The 20,362-nt window shown below is 39.6% G+C and overlaps 1 protein-coding gene across 5 annotated transcripts in view; it reads right to left on the bottom strand.

Annotated features, from left to right (window-relative positions):
• LOC110976599 (rabphilin-3A-like) overlaps nt 1-20,362 on the bottom strand; it is a 48,876-nt gene that overhangs the window by 15,870 nt on the left and 12,644 nt on the right. For 3 of the 5 annotated variants that reach the window (XR_015426295.1, XM_022230020.2, XM_087140638.1), the window contains exons 4-9: nt 18,987-19,116; nt 18,499-18,585; nt 17,547-17,706; nt 10,639-10,731; nt 6,802-6,981; nt 5,013-5,069 (exon numbers count right to left, since the gene is read on the bottom strand). Coding sequence is in view for 4 of the 5 variants with exons in the window: in XM_022230020.2 (XP_022085712.1) it covers nt 5,013-5,069; nt 6,802-6,981; nt 10,639-10,731; nt 17,547-17,706; nt 18,499-18,585; nt 18,987-19,116 (707 nt within the window). In the remaining variant the exon portion in view is untranslated. The remainder of the gene's footprint in view (nt 1-5,012; nt 5,070-6,801; nt 6,982-10,638; nt 10,732-17,546; nt 17,707-18,498; nt 18,586-18,986; nt 19,117-20,362) is intronic. The other 2 variants (XM_022230023.2, XM_022230026.2) reach the window with 1 other exon arrangement.

The raw sequence follows: 20,362 nt of genomic DNA, 5'->3' as shown, positions 1-20,362 counted from the left end.
ATGTACTTGTCCTTCAGAGATCAAGTCATTTCAAAGTGCAAAATGTCTTAACCCTTTTTTGCCTCTTTGAACAGGCGTCGTGTTACTCGAAATGCACTTTGGATGCATTTCATCCCACTGTTGCTAGGCAACTCATCTTCACCATCATCACGCGAGGACGGCTTGCCAACATGAACAAGTTAATTTCACAGTCTCATGTTTAATCAAATCAGTAACCATGACGATGGCATGCAGGAATATCATAGTAGACTGAGAGGCTGTTGGGTCGTGTCAAGACAAACAAAGTTCTGATGCATCACTTTTGACCCCATGACGATAACATCCTTTTTCAACTTCTTATCTGCAAATCCTCCTTGATGGAGAAATGAGCAAATCAGCTTCCACTGATAAACGCCGTAGGATTTAGCTCCGCCTGCGAACGCTAACTCAATACTCAATGGGAAAAAAGGAACTGCCAGCAGAAATAACTCCTGATAGTCTCATCATTCAATCACAAGGAGGGAAAGACATATGACACCGTCCTACACAACCTCTGCAATGAGACATTTGTTTCTGCCAACTGATTTCAGGTCAAGTAATTGGTGATTTTCAGTAAAGTGGCACTGATAGAAACGGAGTTTGGGGGGAAAAACACCTATTTATAATTTCAACCAGACAATACCACATTTAAAGTCGCTGGTGTATAAAATGTGAAACAGATCTCTCACAAATCAATGTCTGGCAGGTGTAATGCAATTTCTTCTAGAATTGTCTGCTGCAATATTGAATGAACAGCTGTTCACAGCTGTAAGACTTGGCTTTTTTTTACCTTTGAGGGAACAAAACATGATATAACAAAGCAACTCCATGACTTTGTAACTTTGAAAATCATATTTACCATATCATACACAGAAAGCTCTGATCAAAATTACAGTATGAAAAACAAATATTTGAGAAAAATGTATTAAATTACTGATGTCACGGAAAAGAAATGCCTATTCCATGACAGACTTCAGAATCCATGCATCAGGGTGTATGTTACAGGTGATGTTCACAAACTTGGCAAATTGCCAGAATGTTTTAGCAGCAAACTGTCGGTACACACTGCCAAATACTGGACTATCGCTGAGCAAATGTTGGCAAACTGCAGAATGAATGCAAGCTTACTGGCTCACAAAAAGTCGACTAGCTTACAAAGTCACCAACAGCTGTTGGGACTTCCAAAGTCAATGATGATATTTTCCGTATAAAAATCCAAACCAAAAAAATCTATGCATTTCTCATGCAACAAAGAGCAGTTATAAGAACAAGACCAGCAGAAAATAAACTACACGTACTTTTCTCGATCCCCAATATTTGCTCCTCTTATAAGTTGCAAGCAACAAGAAATTTGAGGCACTGTATGCCTCTAAGCCATGTGATTTGCACAAAATGAAATATTTGACAGGAATTCTTAATTTCAAATAATCTTGAAAGGAAAAAGTCCTGACATCACATCTTTCCATATCCACATGGGCATTTGACAACATTGAAACTGACATATCGTTCCTTTCAAATACCAAAAAAACCTCATGAACTGACCAGAACTGACAAAAGATGTCTCACCCCATACGTGTGCGTACCATATAATACAAATATATTCGTGAATACAACATTTCAGAATCATACTCTGTAAATACACATTATTCCACTGCTAACAATTCCATAGTTTCGGTGCTATTGCTATCAAAATCTAAAAACATGAAGCTTTACAGACTTTATGTAACTCATCAACCTTCAATATTTCATCTCAGATTACAATTTGCAGAGTGGCGATTGAGACATTTGGTTCCGTCTCACTGCTCTCCTTTCTGGAGTAAATGAACATCTCCAAGGAGCACATTCTTGTTGCATCTGAATTTGTAATTTGCACAGTTTACGACGGCTTCATACTCCCTGAAGGTTGACAGGGTCTTCAGCAGCTTTGTGGGCCTGAAGAACTGGGGACTAAAGATATAACCCCTGAAAATGCCCGTCTTGAAGAGTGTGCACTTTATGTTTCTGATTGCCCGAGTAGGAGTGAATGAGTTACTGAATAACAACCATCTTGAATCTGTTGGACATGTAAAAGTATCCCTTTGCCCAATTTGCTAACTCCCCAGCCTCAATTTATGCAAATTCTAACCAGAAATTCCAACCCTGCAGCAAACAGTGGATCAATTGAAACTGGATCCCATGTTTAAAATGCAACAATTGGCTAGCCTTTCCCAACACAGCATATGGTGTAGGAGGCTAATTGACCTTGCTAAAAGGAATTCAAGGCAATGCCTCTGCCTGACAAACAGAATGTTCACAGACTTGACTTTAAACAAGCCTGACTACACCTCACAAGCCTGCCTACGGTACATGTACATGTAAGCTTGAAAATTGATGTACATCATTTATATCCCTCGCTTTCTTTCAGAACCTTGCATTTCTCCCTGAAAATGAAATAGGCTTAAAAAAAGAAGAGTCACTCGCCAAGTTTGTTTTCTTCAATATTTACAACCTTGTGAACATATGGTTCATGCTTTTTGGACAGAAAACTCATGCATGGGACAATGTTAAAGATAAGTAATCAAGTTACAATGCACCTGTCTTTCATTTGTACAATTTCATTCGTATCATTCGTACAAGAACACAAATCAACAAGCAAAACAAAATAAAGTTTATTTTCTGGAACACAACTACATGTGCAATCCATATAAAAAAATTCCTAAAACATTTATGCAGACTGTACAAGAAAGAGACGCCTACTTTTTAGGAGGAGAAGGACAAAGATATATTAGACACTAGTCGACTAGTTCTACATTAGCGCTAACAGTGTGCAAAGCAATACTCATAGGGCTGTCATGGAACAAATGCAAATGTATGACTCTATCTACAGGTGTCCACATGTGAAATTAACACTACATCAGGCTTCAAGTCACCCCTTTTTTTCTAGAGGGGGATGAATAATGGAAATAATTTGAGATGTCGGACAGTGCCAAGTTTGAACTACGGTAAAGGTTGGAAATTTTTTAGCGATGTGGCATTTATGCCTTCAGGAGCAAGCATTCATTCTTGTATGACTTTGCTTCTTTTTTTTTTTACAGTGAAATCTAATTAAGTGATAGCTTGATCAGCTGGCCCAAAAGCTCAATCAATCAAACACTTGATTGTTCAACTTCTTTTCTATCTCATTACTGTAGGTTTGAGTCATGTGGGTATCAGTTAGTGCTTTCCATTTTAGAATGATTTACTACCGGTAGTTGATCATTAAAAACTGCCTTTAATCAAATATTTCAAAGTAAAAGCAAACTTGCTGGCCACTTTTAACAAGTGTTAGCTGCCGGTGTGGGTCTAACGTTGCATTTACAGCAATTGTAACAATTTACATTCAGTAATTGATACATGCGGATGTCTGTTATATTTTTTACACATAAAATTTTTGCTGGCTGGTTTTCAATTATTTTAGCAATGTACAGTGCAACTAATGATGCCCACATCTTGGAAGTATGCTGTTGACTGTCATACACAACCAAGCAAATTTCAAATGCATTTGCGCCGAGGACGTTGTTGAGAAATCGCTCACACTGTGCGCCTGCCATTTCACCATAACAAAGTATCAATTCAACCCTTTACAACTCTTCTTCGGCCAAGTTGCTTCTCTTGTCCACTCGGACCACTCACCAGAAAGTTGTTCGGGCAGATTTTTACGCGACAGCTACATGTCCGTCCCAATCCGAGCGTGAAATAACACATTGACTTCTGCCCAGTATTAGCGTATTTGCATTTAATCAAATATTCGAACTAGCAAGAAGCTTTTCACATTGTCAATTGATAATCCAATATTCGGCATATATATACATGTATTCTTGATAGCACTAACCATGATGCATACGTTCCATTGCCAAGACACTTTACAACGATCGTGTCTCTAAACCCAGGAGTATAAACGGACTGTGCTTATTTTAAGATAATGCAGAAAAATGATCTCAAGGCCCGGTGAACTGGAATAATAGATAAACACTGGGCTTTGAATCCTTTGGCAATAAAGCCCTAAGTAAATATGGTGATTATTTAGTATCTACATGTAGATAAAAAGTTTAAAATATCGCATGAAAAATTACCTCCTCACATTAAGTGCCTACTCAAAAATCTAATCTTGTTTGAGAGCCGTAAGTTTTCAAATAATGTTAGATTGGAGATGATGAAACCTAGTTCTCTTGAGAGGAAAGGGATGACATGATAAAACAATGCTAAGGCTATGTCCAAAATACTTGGCTACGGCTAGCAAAATACACACACGTTTAAGGGAAAACGGTCACAGCCACGAGCCAGATATTTCCACAGCAGTATGTGTTCCTCCAAGCCACAGTCAATCAATAAGGACATGGCCTCAATACCCAGTTCTAGACAGTGACTGGTGCTACATTTAAACCTGTTTCATTACTCTGACTGCTACTGCATCAAAGTCAACAGGACCAACAAGCGAAGGGTTCAGGACGGCTAAATCTTGCAAACAGAGGAACAGCCAAGAGCAAGTTCGGGCGTGAACTATGGTTTGTTCAGTTGTCAGTTGCTTTTTAACAATGCGCATGTGTAATTCTGTGACACTCGAACGACCCTAGTCGGTCAATTTTTTTAAATGTCATAGTTACTCACATTTCACCATCTCGCAGCCAACATGGTCACTGAAATCTCATAGTTATTTTCATGTGAATGGTTCTCCCCTCTGTAATGATACATGAAATTGGCTATCGATAACCAGCGGTGTGACCATACCCCAGGTCTGGTCCTAAATGGTTGACTAGATAAATGAAACCATCCATCGTTTCGGGCGGTGTTAGTCAAACTATAGCTAACTATAGTCATCGCTCGAACTTGCCCGAATCTATCAAATCTGGAGCTACTTTGACTAACCAACTAGCATCAGGTCTAGGCAGGAGAAATCTAGGGAATAAGTGCTTCCAAATCAAAGTCTTTCCTTCATTTGCTTTTTCATGGACCAAGTCAATGACATGCCATCCTACCTGATACTGAGATGTTAGTGCTCGTGAGGGAGCGAACGGAACTGGTGCGACTGTGCTCTTTGGGGCCAGAGACCAACGCCAACGTGCCGTTTTGGAAGGGGAAAATGGTGCAAGACACAATAAGAGTATGGTGCAGGTGTACATGTGATCAGGATTTTTTTAAAAAGAAAACAATTAAGATATTGAGAGTAAAAATGGTAATTGATTCCGAATGTTGTGCAATTATCTCTTATTTTCACGTTGCCATGGAAACACAATGAACCAAGTAGGCCAACTAATTCATCCTTTTGAACTTGGAAGAAATTTCTGGAAGTGTTGCATGCAACCATATGCACGTGTTGCTGTGGGAACCACATAAATTCTCTCAGTACCACTTCACATGTAATTCCAAATCAAACCATTTACTAAGACTTTTTCTGCTTTTGCTTTCATTATGGTAGAGTGCTAAATGTTAATGTTAGAATAATTGGAACTAAGTCCACCAGACCACCTCCACTCACAAATGCAAATGTATAATGAGTAAATGTATGGATCAAAAGCAAATCAGACACTCCCCAAAATTTTTAAAAACCGGATTTCAAAATTCATTTTTGAAAAACTGTAACAGTACATGCATCCCTGATTTGTGACTGGGCAAGGAATGTCTAAGTAAAGGCCGGAATATACTCAATGTAAAAACAAAAGCCAAACATGAAATTTAAAACACAAAAAAGTCTACCCTGAGTATGCATTGGCATCAAAATGGACCCATTTGGGGAACACTTCCCAAGGAAGGTTATTCCTTCTCTGAGACTGCCAAAAATCCCAACATCCAAAAGGAGAGATATTTAGGCAGCTGTATCTGGTTAAAGCTGATACTTTTCAGAGTAATCCCTCAGAAGATTGTGAGAAACATCATGGTGTTTGGATCAAATCCTCCTGACATAAATAGATGAGATGTTTTGAATCACAAAATATTTTTGTTGTGTAGATTATAGATTTAAATCAAGTGAACTCATACACAGAGTTAACCAAAATGAAACCATTTGCATTTGGCTGAAAATAATGTGCAGGGATTGTGAGAGGGGAATGTTAAAAATCAGTCATTGAAAATTTGTCTTAAAAGGCTAAATCATATTTTAGAAAACAAGGGTTAGGAGACATGAGTTTGGGTGTATGACTGAGTGATTCTTTCAACAAGTCTACATGTAACTTACCATTGTCTGAAACAAAATGAAAATTGAAAGAAATAAAAATGAAAAAAATTGTTATGGCTCAGTAAATGTAACCTCAAAGCTCAACTTTCTTGAGTGACACAATTTTATGGCAATTAAGAAAGCAATAATATGTAATGATCATACAGTTCGATCTATAATGTGATTTGTAACGATAGCCAACTTTGTACCTAGTACCAATATAAGTGAAAATTATTACCAGTGTTGTAGTTGAGACCACTTAAGACCTTCACAAGACCACTCAAGACCTTCAGTCTGAATTCAAGTCACAAGGTAATCTAACGAACCCCAACGAAAGCATTCCTTTATCAATGTTCACCCCGTCACTTGTGACTGGTCTTGTGCATGGTCTTGTGATAATCTCGACTACAACACTGATTATTACTGACAAATAAAAACCACTATACAAGTTTATGGAACTGTCAGAAACTCAAAGAATATTAACAAGCATTGATATGAAACTATATGTACATATATACATGTCCAGGGAATCTTATTAGGCCACTGGTCAAATATGCATTATTATAGATTCTATAAAAATCAGACATTTGCCTGAAAATCCAACCAAACCTTACCTCCCAGTGTGCTGCGTTCACTGTCAGACTCGTCCCGTGCGGCATCATGACTGCTCTCTGTGGTGCTGGCACCCCCGTACCACCCAGCACTACCGATGCTGGTTCGACTCCCCGCCATGTAATTGTTGCCATAGATGGAGCTGGCCATGCCATTCTTACTGCCGATGCTGATGTTATCGTCTGATTTTTAAACAGAGAAAGAGAGAGAAGAGGCTCAAAACTCCGAACCTTTTAACACCCGGAGATGAATTTATCCTGACCTTTGCCGAGTTGTGGCCAGGTACATCACAAGTCAGATCATACATGTAGGCCACTCTCATTTCTCCTACAACTAGGACAGCGGAAGTTTGGAGAAATATCACCTTTTGGTTGGTTTTTTATTTGACCTCAATATTACACAGGGTTGTATTTTCATTGCGTAGGATTTTAAACATTTTGTGAATTCTTCTTTTCCTTTTTTTCTTACTAACGGCCAAGTTGGGGGCCAACAACAGTTTTTGCAGCCACCTATAGGAAAAACACGACTGTGACGTCAAAAGAACAGACCCTATATTGAATGAATAGTGACAAGCAAGGACTTTTTGTCAGTTTACATGAATAGTTTTTGACTTGGCTTGAGGTGGGAAATGGAAGCAGAACTGGAAGCTTGTGAACAGGTGGTATGCACGCATTACATGCCACTTCAACCAATACACAATGTTACATAGCTTCCCATCCTTAGACAATGTCTTCCTTTATTTACATGTAATTCTTTATCTCGCCTTTACTTCTGTATCTATTCATGTTACTGTTCATTGTCACACTCTTCAACTCTTTATTTCTGTTTTGGATGTCCAATCTAGTCTTCACTGTTTGTCGCATTGTTTCTCGTCTGTTTTCAGTGTTTTGGTCCCTCGTCCAATTGTCTGTCTATAGGCTGTTCTCTACAAGCCCTCGTTTATATGAACAGCTCCATACTTTCTATCTTTTCAAGATTCCTCTATTTTCTCTTATTATATTACATTGTATTCATGGCTCGTATTTATTTTACGTGTATTCTTGATTCGTATTTCAATGAAAGTATGAAAAGAAATGCTGTTTTGAATTTGAATCTGAATACATAGGATGCTGTTACTTGCCATATGCATGTACATCACAGAGCTCTATAAAAAACCTAGAGTGTGCACTCCATATTCTACGTACGAAACATACGCAGTAATCGTGTGCCGATATGAACGTGCAGCCGCCATTGCCATCGTGAATGGAGGTATATTGAAGCTCAAAGTGCCTGGCAGTGATATACAGTATATACATGTAACTGCATGCTGCATTTCAACAGATTTCGCAGCGACCATACGACCATATCAGCAATATGAACACCGCACACACGCGCGCGCCTGACGTAAGGATTTTTCCACGGTGGCAAATGGTAGTCACTGCTTAAAGTTACACAACGAGTATGCAATCTAGGTTTTTTATAGAGCTCTATGATGCACATGTATCAAATTTTGGAATAGTGTGCATGAGCGTGGTGCCACTGCAGTTACGCTATTCTTCTTAGAAAAGTCTAGAAACCACATATCTTATATGGAACATGTATTATATACTTCATAAACTGAACAATGAAAAGAAATGACTAGCTTTGAAGGCTTCTTCGGATAAAAAAGCTCAAAGGCTCCTCCTATCTTGAATACAATGTTCCCTAACATTTGTAAAAGGGATATATCTTGTGGTCTTGCCTGATTGCAAAGTGGTGCTAGAATGACTTTCTGTTTTATGTAGCTTTGAATCAGACATGTACGGTCAAAGTGGCACTGAACGCCCACTCAAAGGCCAAACGTGCACGGCATTTTCAGCTGAATGAGTAAAAAACAGCTTGATCCATATGTGACAAGGCTGCATCCAAACACAGTCAAGTAAGATAAAGTCAGTGCCAGTACAGTACATGTAATACTCTGTCCATTTCAACCACTTCAGGGTAATCCACATAAATGACACCAGGTCAATTTGCTCCCCCTCGTATGCCTAACAACCCCTGAGCTGCGAGACGTTTTTGCAGGCACAGACATGCATCCCTCCACTGGGAAGGCCAGACAAGATAATGCACGTTGCTTCCAGCAACAACGTGTTTTTCCTGAATCGCTCCAAGGGACATTTCAGGCTGGCTTCATCTTGGTTGTTTTGTTGGAGGAAGACTGTCCCTGCATTTGTACGTGGATTCTACGGCGTGGCGGCAGCTGCCTCTCTCCCACATGAATAGGACAACCTTCCCTCCCCCCAAAGAATCAATGTCGCAAGGTCAAATCCAACCAACAAATGCAATTAATCAATCATGAAGGAGGCTAACAATTAGCCTTCGCACCCAGCCCGAGGAGAAATTAAGACACTCGGGAATCAAATGTTGTCTGCCGAGACTTGGAAAAAGAGATGAGGATGATTTAAAGGGAAAAAAAACATGACACATATGCGGACCAACTCAGTGTGTAATTTAAATGCCAGTCTAGTAAAATTCAAAAAGGATCCAGATGTCTGTTTTCATTTTATCATCCAACTTAGTGCTTAGCTTGATATGGCCAGGCAACCCAGATACATGTACAAGTAAATCATCTAAAATCCATTCACAAAGACACACAAATTCCTCGGTTTGCTAAGAATTCCCCCACAAAACGCATTAGCTGAGTCTTTTCATAGTTTGCTCTTTAAAATGTTTCATAAATAAATGACACTATTTTTCATAAACCTTTTGATCAAAATATTGGACATGGATACATGTACGTGTACGGCACCTGTTTGTAGCATATTTAACTCCCTTCAACCTGCGCCACGTTAGAGCATCAAAATACATGTCCCGTCTGTACTACCTTTGATCCAATAATTCAGTCAGTTTACTTCAGAATTTCATAAACCATTCTCTAAGGATATGTGTGCATTCAGTGGGTTCATGCTTATGTATATCAGCATACATGTACATTGTACAGGTGTACATGTACAAAATACATGCACATGTACATGTAGGGCATCTCATACAAGACCAGATTGCTTACTTATACACTCAAGTGTGTGATGTGTGTCCAGACATCGAGACAAAACGAAAATTACGTGTTAGGCCTACAACAGCTTCAAATGAAGGAAATCGAGAAAATTCCTGTTACAGGTTCATGTGGAAGAACACTCAAACTAACTGGAAAAAGGACTTGGACATTATTCTGTAGAATTTGGTGAATATCTGATTGGTCCAATGGTATTCGTGTACCGGTGCACATGTACGTGGTGTATTTTTATTATTTTCTTTCACGATTAGCAAGTGATGCATATCTTTACCGCTGTGCGTGCATCATTTCTCATGTGGCACCGCCTTTCATGCGATAAGCAAATTACCAGCGTGTGACCGCGTCTACGATGGGGTGCAGTGTACAGTCTGGAACACCATCAACATGCAGAATGGCAAGTGACAGATCCTCTTAAAGGGACAGGATGGTCAGATATTGACCTTGGGGGAGGGTGTTGAGGATTTCTCTCTCCTTGGAGTAACGAAGGGGGGGAAGAAGACATAATTTTATCTTGCTTGGGGCTGAGATGTCCTCATGACCTTCCCAAAAAAGGCCTTTCTTCGGCTCCTTACCCTACTTTTTTTGGTCTTCCGTTTGCCCCTCCCCTAAAAGGAATATTAACACAAAAGCACACTGTGGATCTCTTTATTTTTTATAAACATTTGTGACATTTGTACATGACTCAAAATTCAATGATTCCTTTTGAGCAGATGGTATCCAATATCATCGGTGCATGCCGTAGTGTGAAGTTGCCTACCATCCGTACGAGATATACAGGTGAATCAGTAAAGTGAATGTCTATACCCACCTGTGTTTGTCTCCCTCTTAGGCTTTCTCTTCCTTCCGATGCTGACTTCGTCTTCCGAGCTTGAATATTCGGATTCGCTCTCACTGACATCGGCTGTGGAATAGGGGGAACAAAAGCAACGAGGACAAAGTCAGAGTGTGGTTGAGAAACGCAAAGTGCTGCACATGTAATTTGCAACCTGTCGCTGTTGTTTACACCAACCCTTACGAAAAGGATCACGCGACTTTCTGAGTTAATCACGGTGGATGACAAACAGTAGCCATTTGCAATAATCATAACATACCTGTATATACAAGGCTCGTATTCATCAACACTATGCCATACCAGAGCTGTACATAATCTTTCATAGTATTGTGAAGTTTTGATTTCATTATAGTCTCAGTTACAGGTACAACATAGGAAGAGGTATCTCCAAAATCAGTCTTTACTAACAATGAAATCATTCTTCAAGATCTCTTTATATTTCTTGATTTAAACACTGGTACTATGTGTGTAAATTTGCTACTTATATTTTTGTTATCTGCTCTGTACATGTAAAATAAAATTAGAAAAAAATGACCCTGAAATCATACATGTTGGTCACATACTTTCTGGGAAATAAAGATGCAAATACCCACTTAAACTATGTTCCAAGCTATAAGCTATACTTACTACAATTCGGACAATAATATTCCATTTTAGTTTTTCCAGGATGTCAAAACAGATCAATTTCACTGAAACTGGATCTTTTTTTTTTCTTTTTTTTCATAGCGGTGATTAATCACCCTATGTAGATAAACTGGCATTTTGGCATCTAAATGACAGAATTCATTGTAGTACCATATCAAGTTTTGTGATAAATCCATGCAAACTGATACTACTCATCATGCCAGTTATATCCATTTCATGTCTATCAATTAGCTTTTAAAAGATCGCAAACATCAAGCAAGATAGAACTGAGACTTGTACCCACCTCCCACGCATGTACAACAGCCTTTTTGTTTTATAGGCATCAACATTTTTTTTTTCTGGTTTGCCTTTGAAATACAATCCGAGAAACTCCTTCAGCGGTAATCCAAGTCATTCACCGTCTCTGGTTCATTTGTGCCTTTGCCTGTTTATGTATCACCCACTCTTCGTCTGATGTTGTAATCATAATCCTTACCATCATCCATCCGTACTAACAGCCTTCCATAAAATAACCAAAAATTCATCTCCCTAATGCACCTCGGCCACAGCAAAATGAAAAATGGTGTTGTGGGTAAGCTCCTTCAGCTTGGCCTTGGTTTTTTCATGGGGGAGGTTTTCTTCTTTCCAAGTTTGGAACAGGCATCAACGAGTAATTAACAAATTTGCCTTTTTAACAACTTGAAATTGAAAAATAAAACACTGATCTTTTCCTGTTTTAGGCATTTTTCATGAATGAAACGACATTTTGAAGAAATGTGAAAGAGAAAATAGCAAAACGGAGGAAATGATGAAAATAGTTTTTTAAAGTCTTTTGTTCCAAACCGAAGAAAATTAAATGACTTGTTTATCTTGAAACAGTCAAACCTCACTAATAAGAACACTGTAAATACAAGATTCTGCTCATAACAAGGACATTTCTCGGTCCCAATCCTTTGTTTTTCACTGCTTTCATTCCTGATAATACAAGGTTCCTGTTATAACAAAGTAATTTGCCCAGTCCCAAGGACCTCTTATTGGCGAGGTCCAACTGTATAATGTAGATGTGATGGTGTACAGCCCAACCAGTGTACATGTACACACACTCAACCTAAGATGGCATTATGTATGCAAAGCATATGGTCTCATTTTTTTCAAATGTAAAGGATATACAAGTACATGTACACTGTTGATTAAAGACAATCTCAAGAAAAATGCCAAAGGAATTTTGATACTTTTCTACCGAATAAAGATAAACTTGGATGTGGGCTCGGTGGTTGGAATTTCCATGAAAATGTCAGTGTATCGCACCTGTAGTATTGTGCACTTATTCAAATGAAAAGTCAACAGTTTCAAATAATGAACTGTATAAGCATACTACATTGAAACTGCACAGAAAACATGCAAATGCATATGTACATGCAAATGATACAAATATCGAGAGCAATGTTAAACAGCCATGTTTCCCAGGTTTTCCAGCATCCAATCTTTTATTTTCTTATGGCTGACAAAAACGACACGTTAACGACAGAATACTAAGGTGTGATCCCTAAAACGGATACCCAATGTCACCTGGCCATCCTCAGTCCCAATTCTTAACTGAACCTGTCTCAGGATTATGCCCATCCCACGTGGGCAATGACGAGCAAAGATGCCACAAATAGACACACAGGGATCGCATCCCCAACATCTTAAGGGACGATCCCTGTGATTTCCCTACAGACCTCGGGTGAGAGAGAATGTGGACTGATGGAACAAATATTTATCACGCTTGCGGAGGGGCCGAAAGACTTGGATAAATTTGCACCATTTTGTTGTTGGTGTTGTTTTTATCTTTCCCGTTTATGTGACAACGTAATAAAAAAACCTTGTTTATTATATCTCCACTTCTCTACAAATGTGACATTTGATCACATCTCCAAATATTATTCCAAATTTTGTTATTGTTACAATCTTCCCACTGAAAATGCGGCTGTTCCATACTACACTATCACCGTCATCACACCTGAATTATAATGTTAATTTTCGAGTCAATCCCATCAGTAAACAATTTTTCTGTTTGTATCCTTAGAAAAAATTTTAATTTAAACTTTTGCTTGTCTTGTAATTGACTACGTACATGTACCAGCACAAATTACAAATACCACGAAGTAGCTTAAAGGTCTGTTCTCACACAAGTCTCACAGTAGCCTTTTAATTGAGACAAAATTTCGTGTAAGTATCATCGTGATACAGAACAGACCAGCACCTTGTTTTACACTCACTGTAATGTCCATTCTGCCTTTGTGTTCAACACATGGCATGTATGTAAGAGATTTGGTATTAACAAATCTGTACACAGATGCACCAACACGAGCCATGAAAGCCTGTGCATCTTCAGGTATCAATCACTCAACGTTGCCACTATATTTCATATCCCATTTACGCAACGTCTGGTGAGCCGCAAGATTTGAATTATGCACAACAGGCATACATTTATTACAGTTTGGTTCATTCCAGGCTGAGCAACATGTTTCTGTCTATATGCTTGGAGCATAGGTGTGGGTATTTTAGGTTTGAAGATTCTACCTGTATTTCCATCTTCAAAAACAACGAGTGCTCCACCAGAGAATTACATGTACGCATTCAAGAATTCTAAAACTTTATTGAAATTTTAAAGTGTAACATACCAAGCATTCATACAGAGCAAAAAATATCTGCTGCAAGCCTTGTGCATGTATCTATCCAGCGTTCTTGTGGGGAAGATGTGATCTGACATTTCTTCTTATCAAAAGCTGATGTCACAAAGCAAACATGAAGAGAAGAGTGCCTCCTTTACAAGGCATTAACCATTCAGACTCTACACTGTAACACTCCTCAAAGTTGGAATGCTTCAACAAGATGGCCCATACCATTTGCAAATCTCTAATACAAGTGAGGGGAACTTGCTTGTGTTTGGAATCTTAAGTGAGCTGAACTTTCAAGTGCTCAGAATTTTAAGAGAGGATATTTAAACTGGAATTTGTATTTCTAGAGGTTAACAAACTTAGGTGTCATAATCAGTCCCTCAGTCTTGTTGAACTCAGTTACATGATGGTGCATGTGCCGATATTCATCGATAGACGTAGTGCTGAGTATTAATAACTGCTACAAGCACACAAAAAAAACATCTCTTCAACCATCCAGAAACTTTCTGGCTCCCAGCCAGGATTTGGTGAGCTGTTTTTCAACCTGTTTTTCCCAATCAGATTGTACAACATCAGCCAGGACCCTGGGATTATGACTAGGGAAGTTCAGGTTCAGCGTCGGACTTGCTTAATGCAGCTACATGTATCTAGTAGGCTATCAGCCATCTTGTGTTAGTTACTAGGGCTGCAGTCATGTGACAAGACACCCCCTGGGGTCTTTTTTTCCTAATGTTTCATCGCACCATCCTGCGGATTCATTTTAATTTCTGATTGACTAGAGCACGTCAGTGATTTGCTTTTCTAAGAAGGCAACAACGTCAGTCACAGCACGTGTGATAGTAACACTTTCTTGTCTACTCCTGAGCCCCCTCCCCCCCGGGAAGTGACTTTCATAAAACGGGGAAATTTCATTCATGAACCCCGGCTTAGTTGATGCATCTTTTCCATAGACACTTAAAAACAATATACCCATTACGTTTAAAATTGAAACCAAAGTTTTTTCGTTAGGTTATTGGAGATGGGCAATTCCTCATCAAATGTTCAACCCTCAAACAGCATTCACATACAGTACATGTACATTAGTTCAAACGTATCTGTGCATTACAATGATTCGACTACCATGTGTTCATCTAAGATGAGTGTGTTTTGTACTTTAGGATAAAATTATAGATGTACATGTGTATGTCAGTGCATGTAATTTTTCTCTTTTTGTCTTGATATGCCACAAACGGAATAGCACACTGCAATATACATGTACTTAGAAAATTGACAACCGTGCAAAATTTAGCAGTCGGAAGTTTTAAGATAAAGGCTTGCACATGTCTGCAGGTTTCCATATACCGGTACTGTCTTGATGCTTGACCTGCAGGCCACCAAACTGCACGTACATGTATTACAAAAATCTGTTCCACCTGAGGTTTGCCTCAAGCCTAAATGGTCAATCAGTCCCTTTCATAAAATGCCTTGCATCAAGACAACACATTATATGCCATCTGCTTCACAAAGCATTAATTGCAAAAGCAACCAACTTGGCGAGGCACATTTTATATTAATCTACTCCACCAGTACATGTACCGGTAGGCATCGTTTGCTAAGTCCAGGAATTACGTGATCACAGACATGTTCCCAGAAATTGCAGATACATGCACATCAAAACACATTTAGAATCAAGTCCACATTTCAACCAGGACTAAAAACAGATCATGAACTAATTTTTTTTTTGAAGTATTGGGCAATTCAGGTCACTTAAAAATTTTCTTTTTTCTTAGTCTCAATTTAAATCAATTAAACAATGGCTCAAATGAAAGGACACCAGCATTCAATGTACATGTACTTGTAACCGGATCAATGCTGTACTCTTCAATATTGATATCTTTGACCTGTAATAATATGTAAGTCCTTGCAGTTGAGTGGGCGACATGGGTGAATGAAAATGGCAACAAACACAGGCACTTTACACGTACATGATCTACACTGAACAATTAGTTTTTTTAGGGGAAGAAACCACAAACATGGAAACTGTATGAATCTGTTCCCTCAAGCTATCTTAAAAAAAAAAGACACAGATCGTATATCTCTTTCAGTCTGAAGTCCTCAATTTCCAAAGGAAAAATCCCTTGTCCACTGTGCCTGAGATGTACAAGAGCCTTTGCGTAAGAACATGTACATGTAAACCAACACCATTTGCTGTCACTGCTCATCTTCATGTGACATGAGCAAATTTCCTGTTGGTCCGGCAGGCCTGCTCAAGTTTTCAATTTAGCCACGTGACGCATTCTCCGGAATTAATTGCTGCGCATCGTGTTTTTTAATGTATACAAAGACTGTACATACGTGTACATGTACGTGTACATGTTATTTGCGTATTCGAGACCCACAAACCGGTATTTGACAGTTTGGCCGGATTGAATTTCTCTATAAATGCTGAACACAAGCTTTTGTGTTACTTACAGTATGTGTTTTCAAATGAAATCAAAGAATGACTTCTTTCCACGATTCTTCAAAGGGTTTCACGAGGGATATTGGCCCGCTGCTACACAATACAAACGTCTATTACAACACAAAATAGTTCCAAGACCATTTGTTGTCATTTTTCTTCGGCAAATACAGCAATTAATACATTCATCTTGCTTCTTCCAGCCTTTGATTAAATACACGAATACATCGAATCTTCGTTATTGATGATTTTCTTCAGTTTCAAATTTTTTGTCTGAAACATGTATGTCACAGTTCTAGAAAAAGTTTCAGATATAAAAAAAAAACACCTCCGTAACGATATCAGAACTGTTACATGTAAAGTCATCTATTCACCATGTGAGTATTTCCCAGCTCAAAATTCACTGGTTCAATACTGTCACTCAGAAGAGTCCAGAAGATACACTGTAGTTACAAGTACGTGTACATCAGTTGATCACATTTCAAATAAATGTATTTCAGAACTACTTTATATTGGCTGCTGGTCAGGGGTATTTAAACAGGAATCCCCTTTTACTTTCTAACTACTTTTTCATGCTTATCAGCCATAACTAAAATCTAATCCAATCCCTGTGCTAAAACTGTCCAAAAATTCTACAATCTTAAAATTCCTTAGATTTCTTTGCAAGGACTGTTGCAATCTTCCCAAATCTGCCACTCCACGGGAAAATAATGATTTCAAATTAATCCTGACCCTGCCAGACGCAGCACAGTGCATCAGGTGAAAAAGACTGGTGCACTTTGATGCACTGGGCAATTAACAGCAGCTAAACAAACTGGCCATGTTGAGACAGTGGGAGCTGGACAGCTAGTCACATTGAACAATGCCACTGTTGGATCTTGTGGTGACTGGCAACCACAGACTCCCAGGCTGTTTGGCCTTGGGGAGAGTTGACAAGTTGGATCTTGTTACACTGGGCAGGCGAGCCACTTTAACAAACCCCGCAGTTTGATGCATCTGGCAGGGTTTCTAGCCAGCAGCAGGCCTCCACTCTCCCAAATCATTCAAAATCCTCAGACACCTCCCCACAGATTTAATAGCATCTGAGATGGCTTGAGTTGAAATAAAATTGACCGTAAAACCCTCACATCGGAGGAAATCCCGTCTTGGATTACTCTTACCTTTGCTCCATGTGTTGTTGACTCGGCCAGTGGTTGACTTTCTCCCCGACTTTCGAGTCTCAAACCTCCAACCTTGCAATCTGGACTGGTCCACTTTCTTCTCTGGAATGATGTATTTTGGAAGGCTCTTGAAAAACCAGGCTCCGGACCTCTTCCACAACTAAGACAAATGTACAGAATCACCATCTTCATTACACCGCATGAAAGCATCTGTTGTCAGTTAATCCCACACGTACCTACAAATAATCTAGGTGATAAAATTCTTACTGAATGCGCACAAAATATGTGACGCACAAGTTGCAGCTTTTCCCGAGTTTCTTTTTGTTGTAAAAATTCGAATGCACCAGCAGCGGATGGAAGAGGAAACCCCTCATGTGGCCTCATCTACCTTGTCATCTCGCATTTTACATCAAGCAGCATCCAAATTCCTCTGCTGTGGCTGAGGATAACTCATACCGTAATGGAAGTAATTGCCAAGCGGCTGCAGCCACTTTGCGTCATGACAACAGTTCTTTCTCTGCTAGTAAATTCGCCTAGTTCTTAACAACACAGAGCCTGTTGGTAATGTGCACAGACTATTTCAAGCTGACCTTACATCAGAGGTCACACGGAACAAGCATGTGGTTGCCAATCTCTGGCTGCATCCGAATCTGTTGTCTAGAGCTAGGTCTAGGTTTTCACTCCATCGGAAATACATGGAGACAAGCAGACAATAGACCTAACCATAGCTCTGGCCTCTGACTTTGTGGCTGTGTCCTAATGCTGTGGCTAAGGCTGAAAGCAGCATACCGGTACATGCACAATGTACATACGGGAGCCAGTGGCTAGTGGCTGTGACTTCTTACCATAAACATGTGTTACTCCTAGCCACAGCCACCTGAGTTGGTCACAGTTTTTTTCTGAGAGATCATGAGGTTATGCTTGGACTACAGTCTTTTTTTTTTCTACCTACCTCCCTGGTCTCACTGCATATTTTGCATAACAAAATGGGATGCTTGAAACTGTTTGTTGTGTCAACCCCACACTTTGTACACACGGCCTGCAAGAGAGGAAACACACTGGGTCATTTTTAATTAAAAGCTGGGAAGTTGTAAGGTTTGAGAATTTTTATTTTTATATTACATGGCACATACAAAATTCAGTAAGAGGAGGCCAGAAAGTACCCATCACGTTACCAGTGTTTTCCTGATGGTTTGGCATTTCTGCCATGTCTTGTTCGCTTCACAACCTGCTCTTCATCTGTGTCAGTGTGGAGACTGTAACTGGATTGAGACCAGACATATTGCAACTCGAGTCCAACTCGAGTCTGGGTCCGCAATGTAAGTCGATAACTTTGATACAGTTTACGAGTAAAAGTATGCCACAGGTTCACCGCACTGATTTATAGCAAAGCGCTAAAATTTGTTAAGCAGTTTTTTCTCCGCTTACAGCTCGGCATACCTTATAGCAATCATGGCAGGTTAGTGGAGAGGCACCAAGTAGACCAAACTCATCACCACACAAGACACATTTCCCCGAACCGTTGCCCAATGCGTTCTTCTTCATGTTTTCTAATTTGTCAACGAGCCGGCTGTGAGGAATGAAATCAAACACACAGAAACTTTTTATTGCACTGGAGATTGAAATACAGAGTGGAATTTCCCAATCACTGGCTACAGAAACACCAAAAATAAAAAATGCTTCCATGGGCTCTGTTGTAACATCCTTTTCACACCAAATTATTGGCCAAATGGTGACCACAAAAAAGGGATCTGTCTCTAAACCAAAACCCGAAATTGTTCCTCTTTTCACCAAGATTAAGGCTTCCATAATCCTGGAACAAACATGGTTTTCAATTCAAATGCAGAGACACACGAAAAGCTACAAGTATACACGGTAGCATAATAGCTACAGTGAGGACAGTTCTTCCTGTTGGTAAATTCTCGGTAAATATCAGAAAACCATGTGCATGATACACCAAAATCTTCCAAAATACACCCTCCCCCAAGGCTAAATATTCCTTTTTGAGAGCATGCATACAGATTTCAATATCTCCTATTCACTCCCTAATACCCAAGACTAATGGCAATTAACTCAAAAAGATCCGTCTGATATTCATTGGACTGAACAACAATTGATGGTGCAAAGTTGTGCCATACATGTACATGTAGATGTTATAATGAGTACATGTACCGGTCGTGCAAATATTGGAATAACCTCCTTTTGGACAATTTGAGAGCCTTTTACGAGTGGCTCCCCGAGGCTATTAGTAACACCTCTTCTCCTGTTACTAAGAGCATGGCAAGGGTGTGGACACCGGGGAGGTGTATTTTTAGCCATCCATGTGTACATTAAGGAATATGAAATGTCCATGGTGACCAATTCATTTGTGTCTATACATGTACGTGTATATGAATGCTCATTTGTTCTGTTCCGTATGTGCGTGGTAACTACAAACTTACAGTGCGTTTCCACTTGAATTGGGAAAAGGTGGATCTTGATCAGGCATTTTGGTGTGATCGTTATCTTACTGCAACAAAACCGCAGGTCGAGTTCCCACTTACGCTTGATCCACCTTTTCGCAGGGACATGTCAAGCCTGAAAGGTCACTGAGTTTGGTATTGCGCATGCGCTAGCTTGCTGAGCGCATGCTCTGTGGCAGTGTTGCGTGCTGGGGCAGTGTTGCCTGCTGGGGCGGTATGCGTGTGACCCTTGCGGCGTTTTGGGTGCGGAGTTCTGCTGACGTGACGACCTTGAATCGGACCGAAAGTTCCGTTTCCGTTTTTGATCCTCTTTTACACGCTGCGGGTTATACGCTAACACGGAATTAGTTTTGA

Source organism: Acanthaster planci, linkage group LG09, assembly GCF_054643075.1.
Source record: "Acanthaster planci isolate LZ-2023a linkage group LG09, COTS_SCS, whole genome shotgun sequence".
NCBI classification, from domain to species: Eukaryota; Metazoa; Echinodermata; class Asteroidea; order Valvatida; family Acanthasteridae; genus Acanthaster; species Acanthaster planci.
This window is presented reverse-complemented; position numbering and strand designations above follow the sequence as displayed.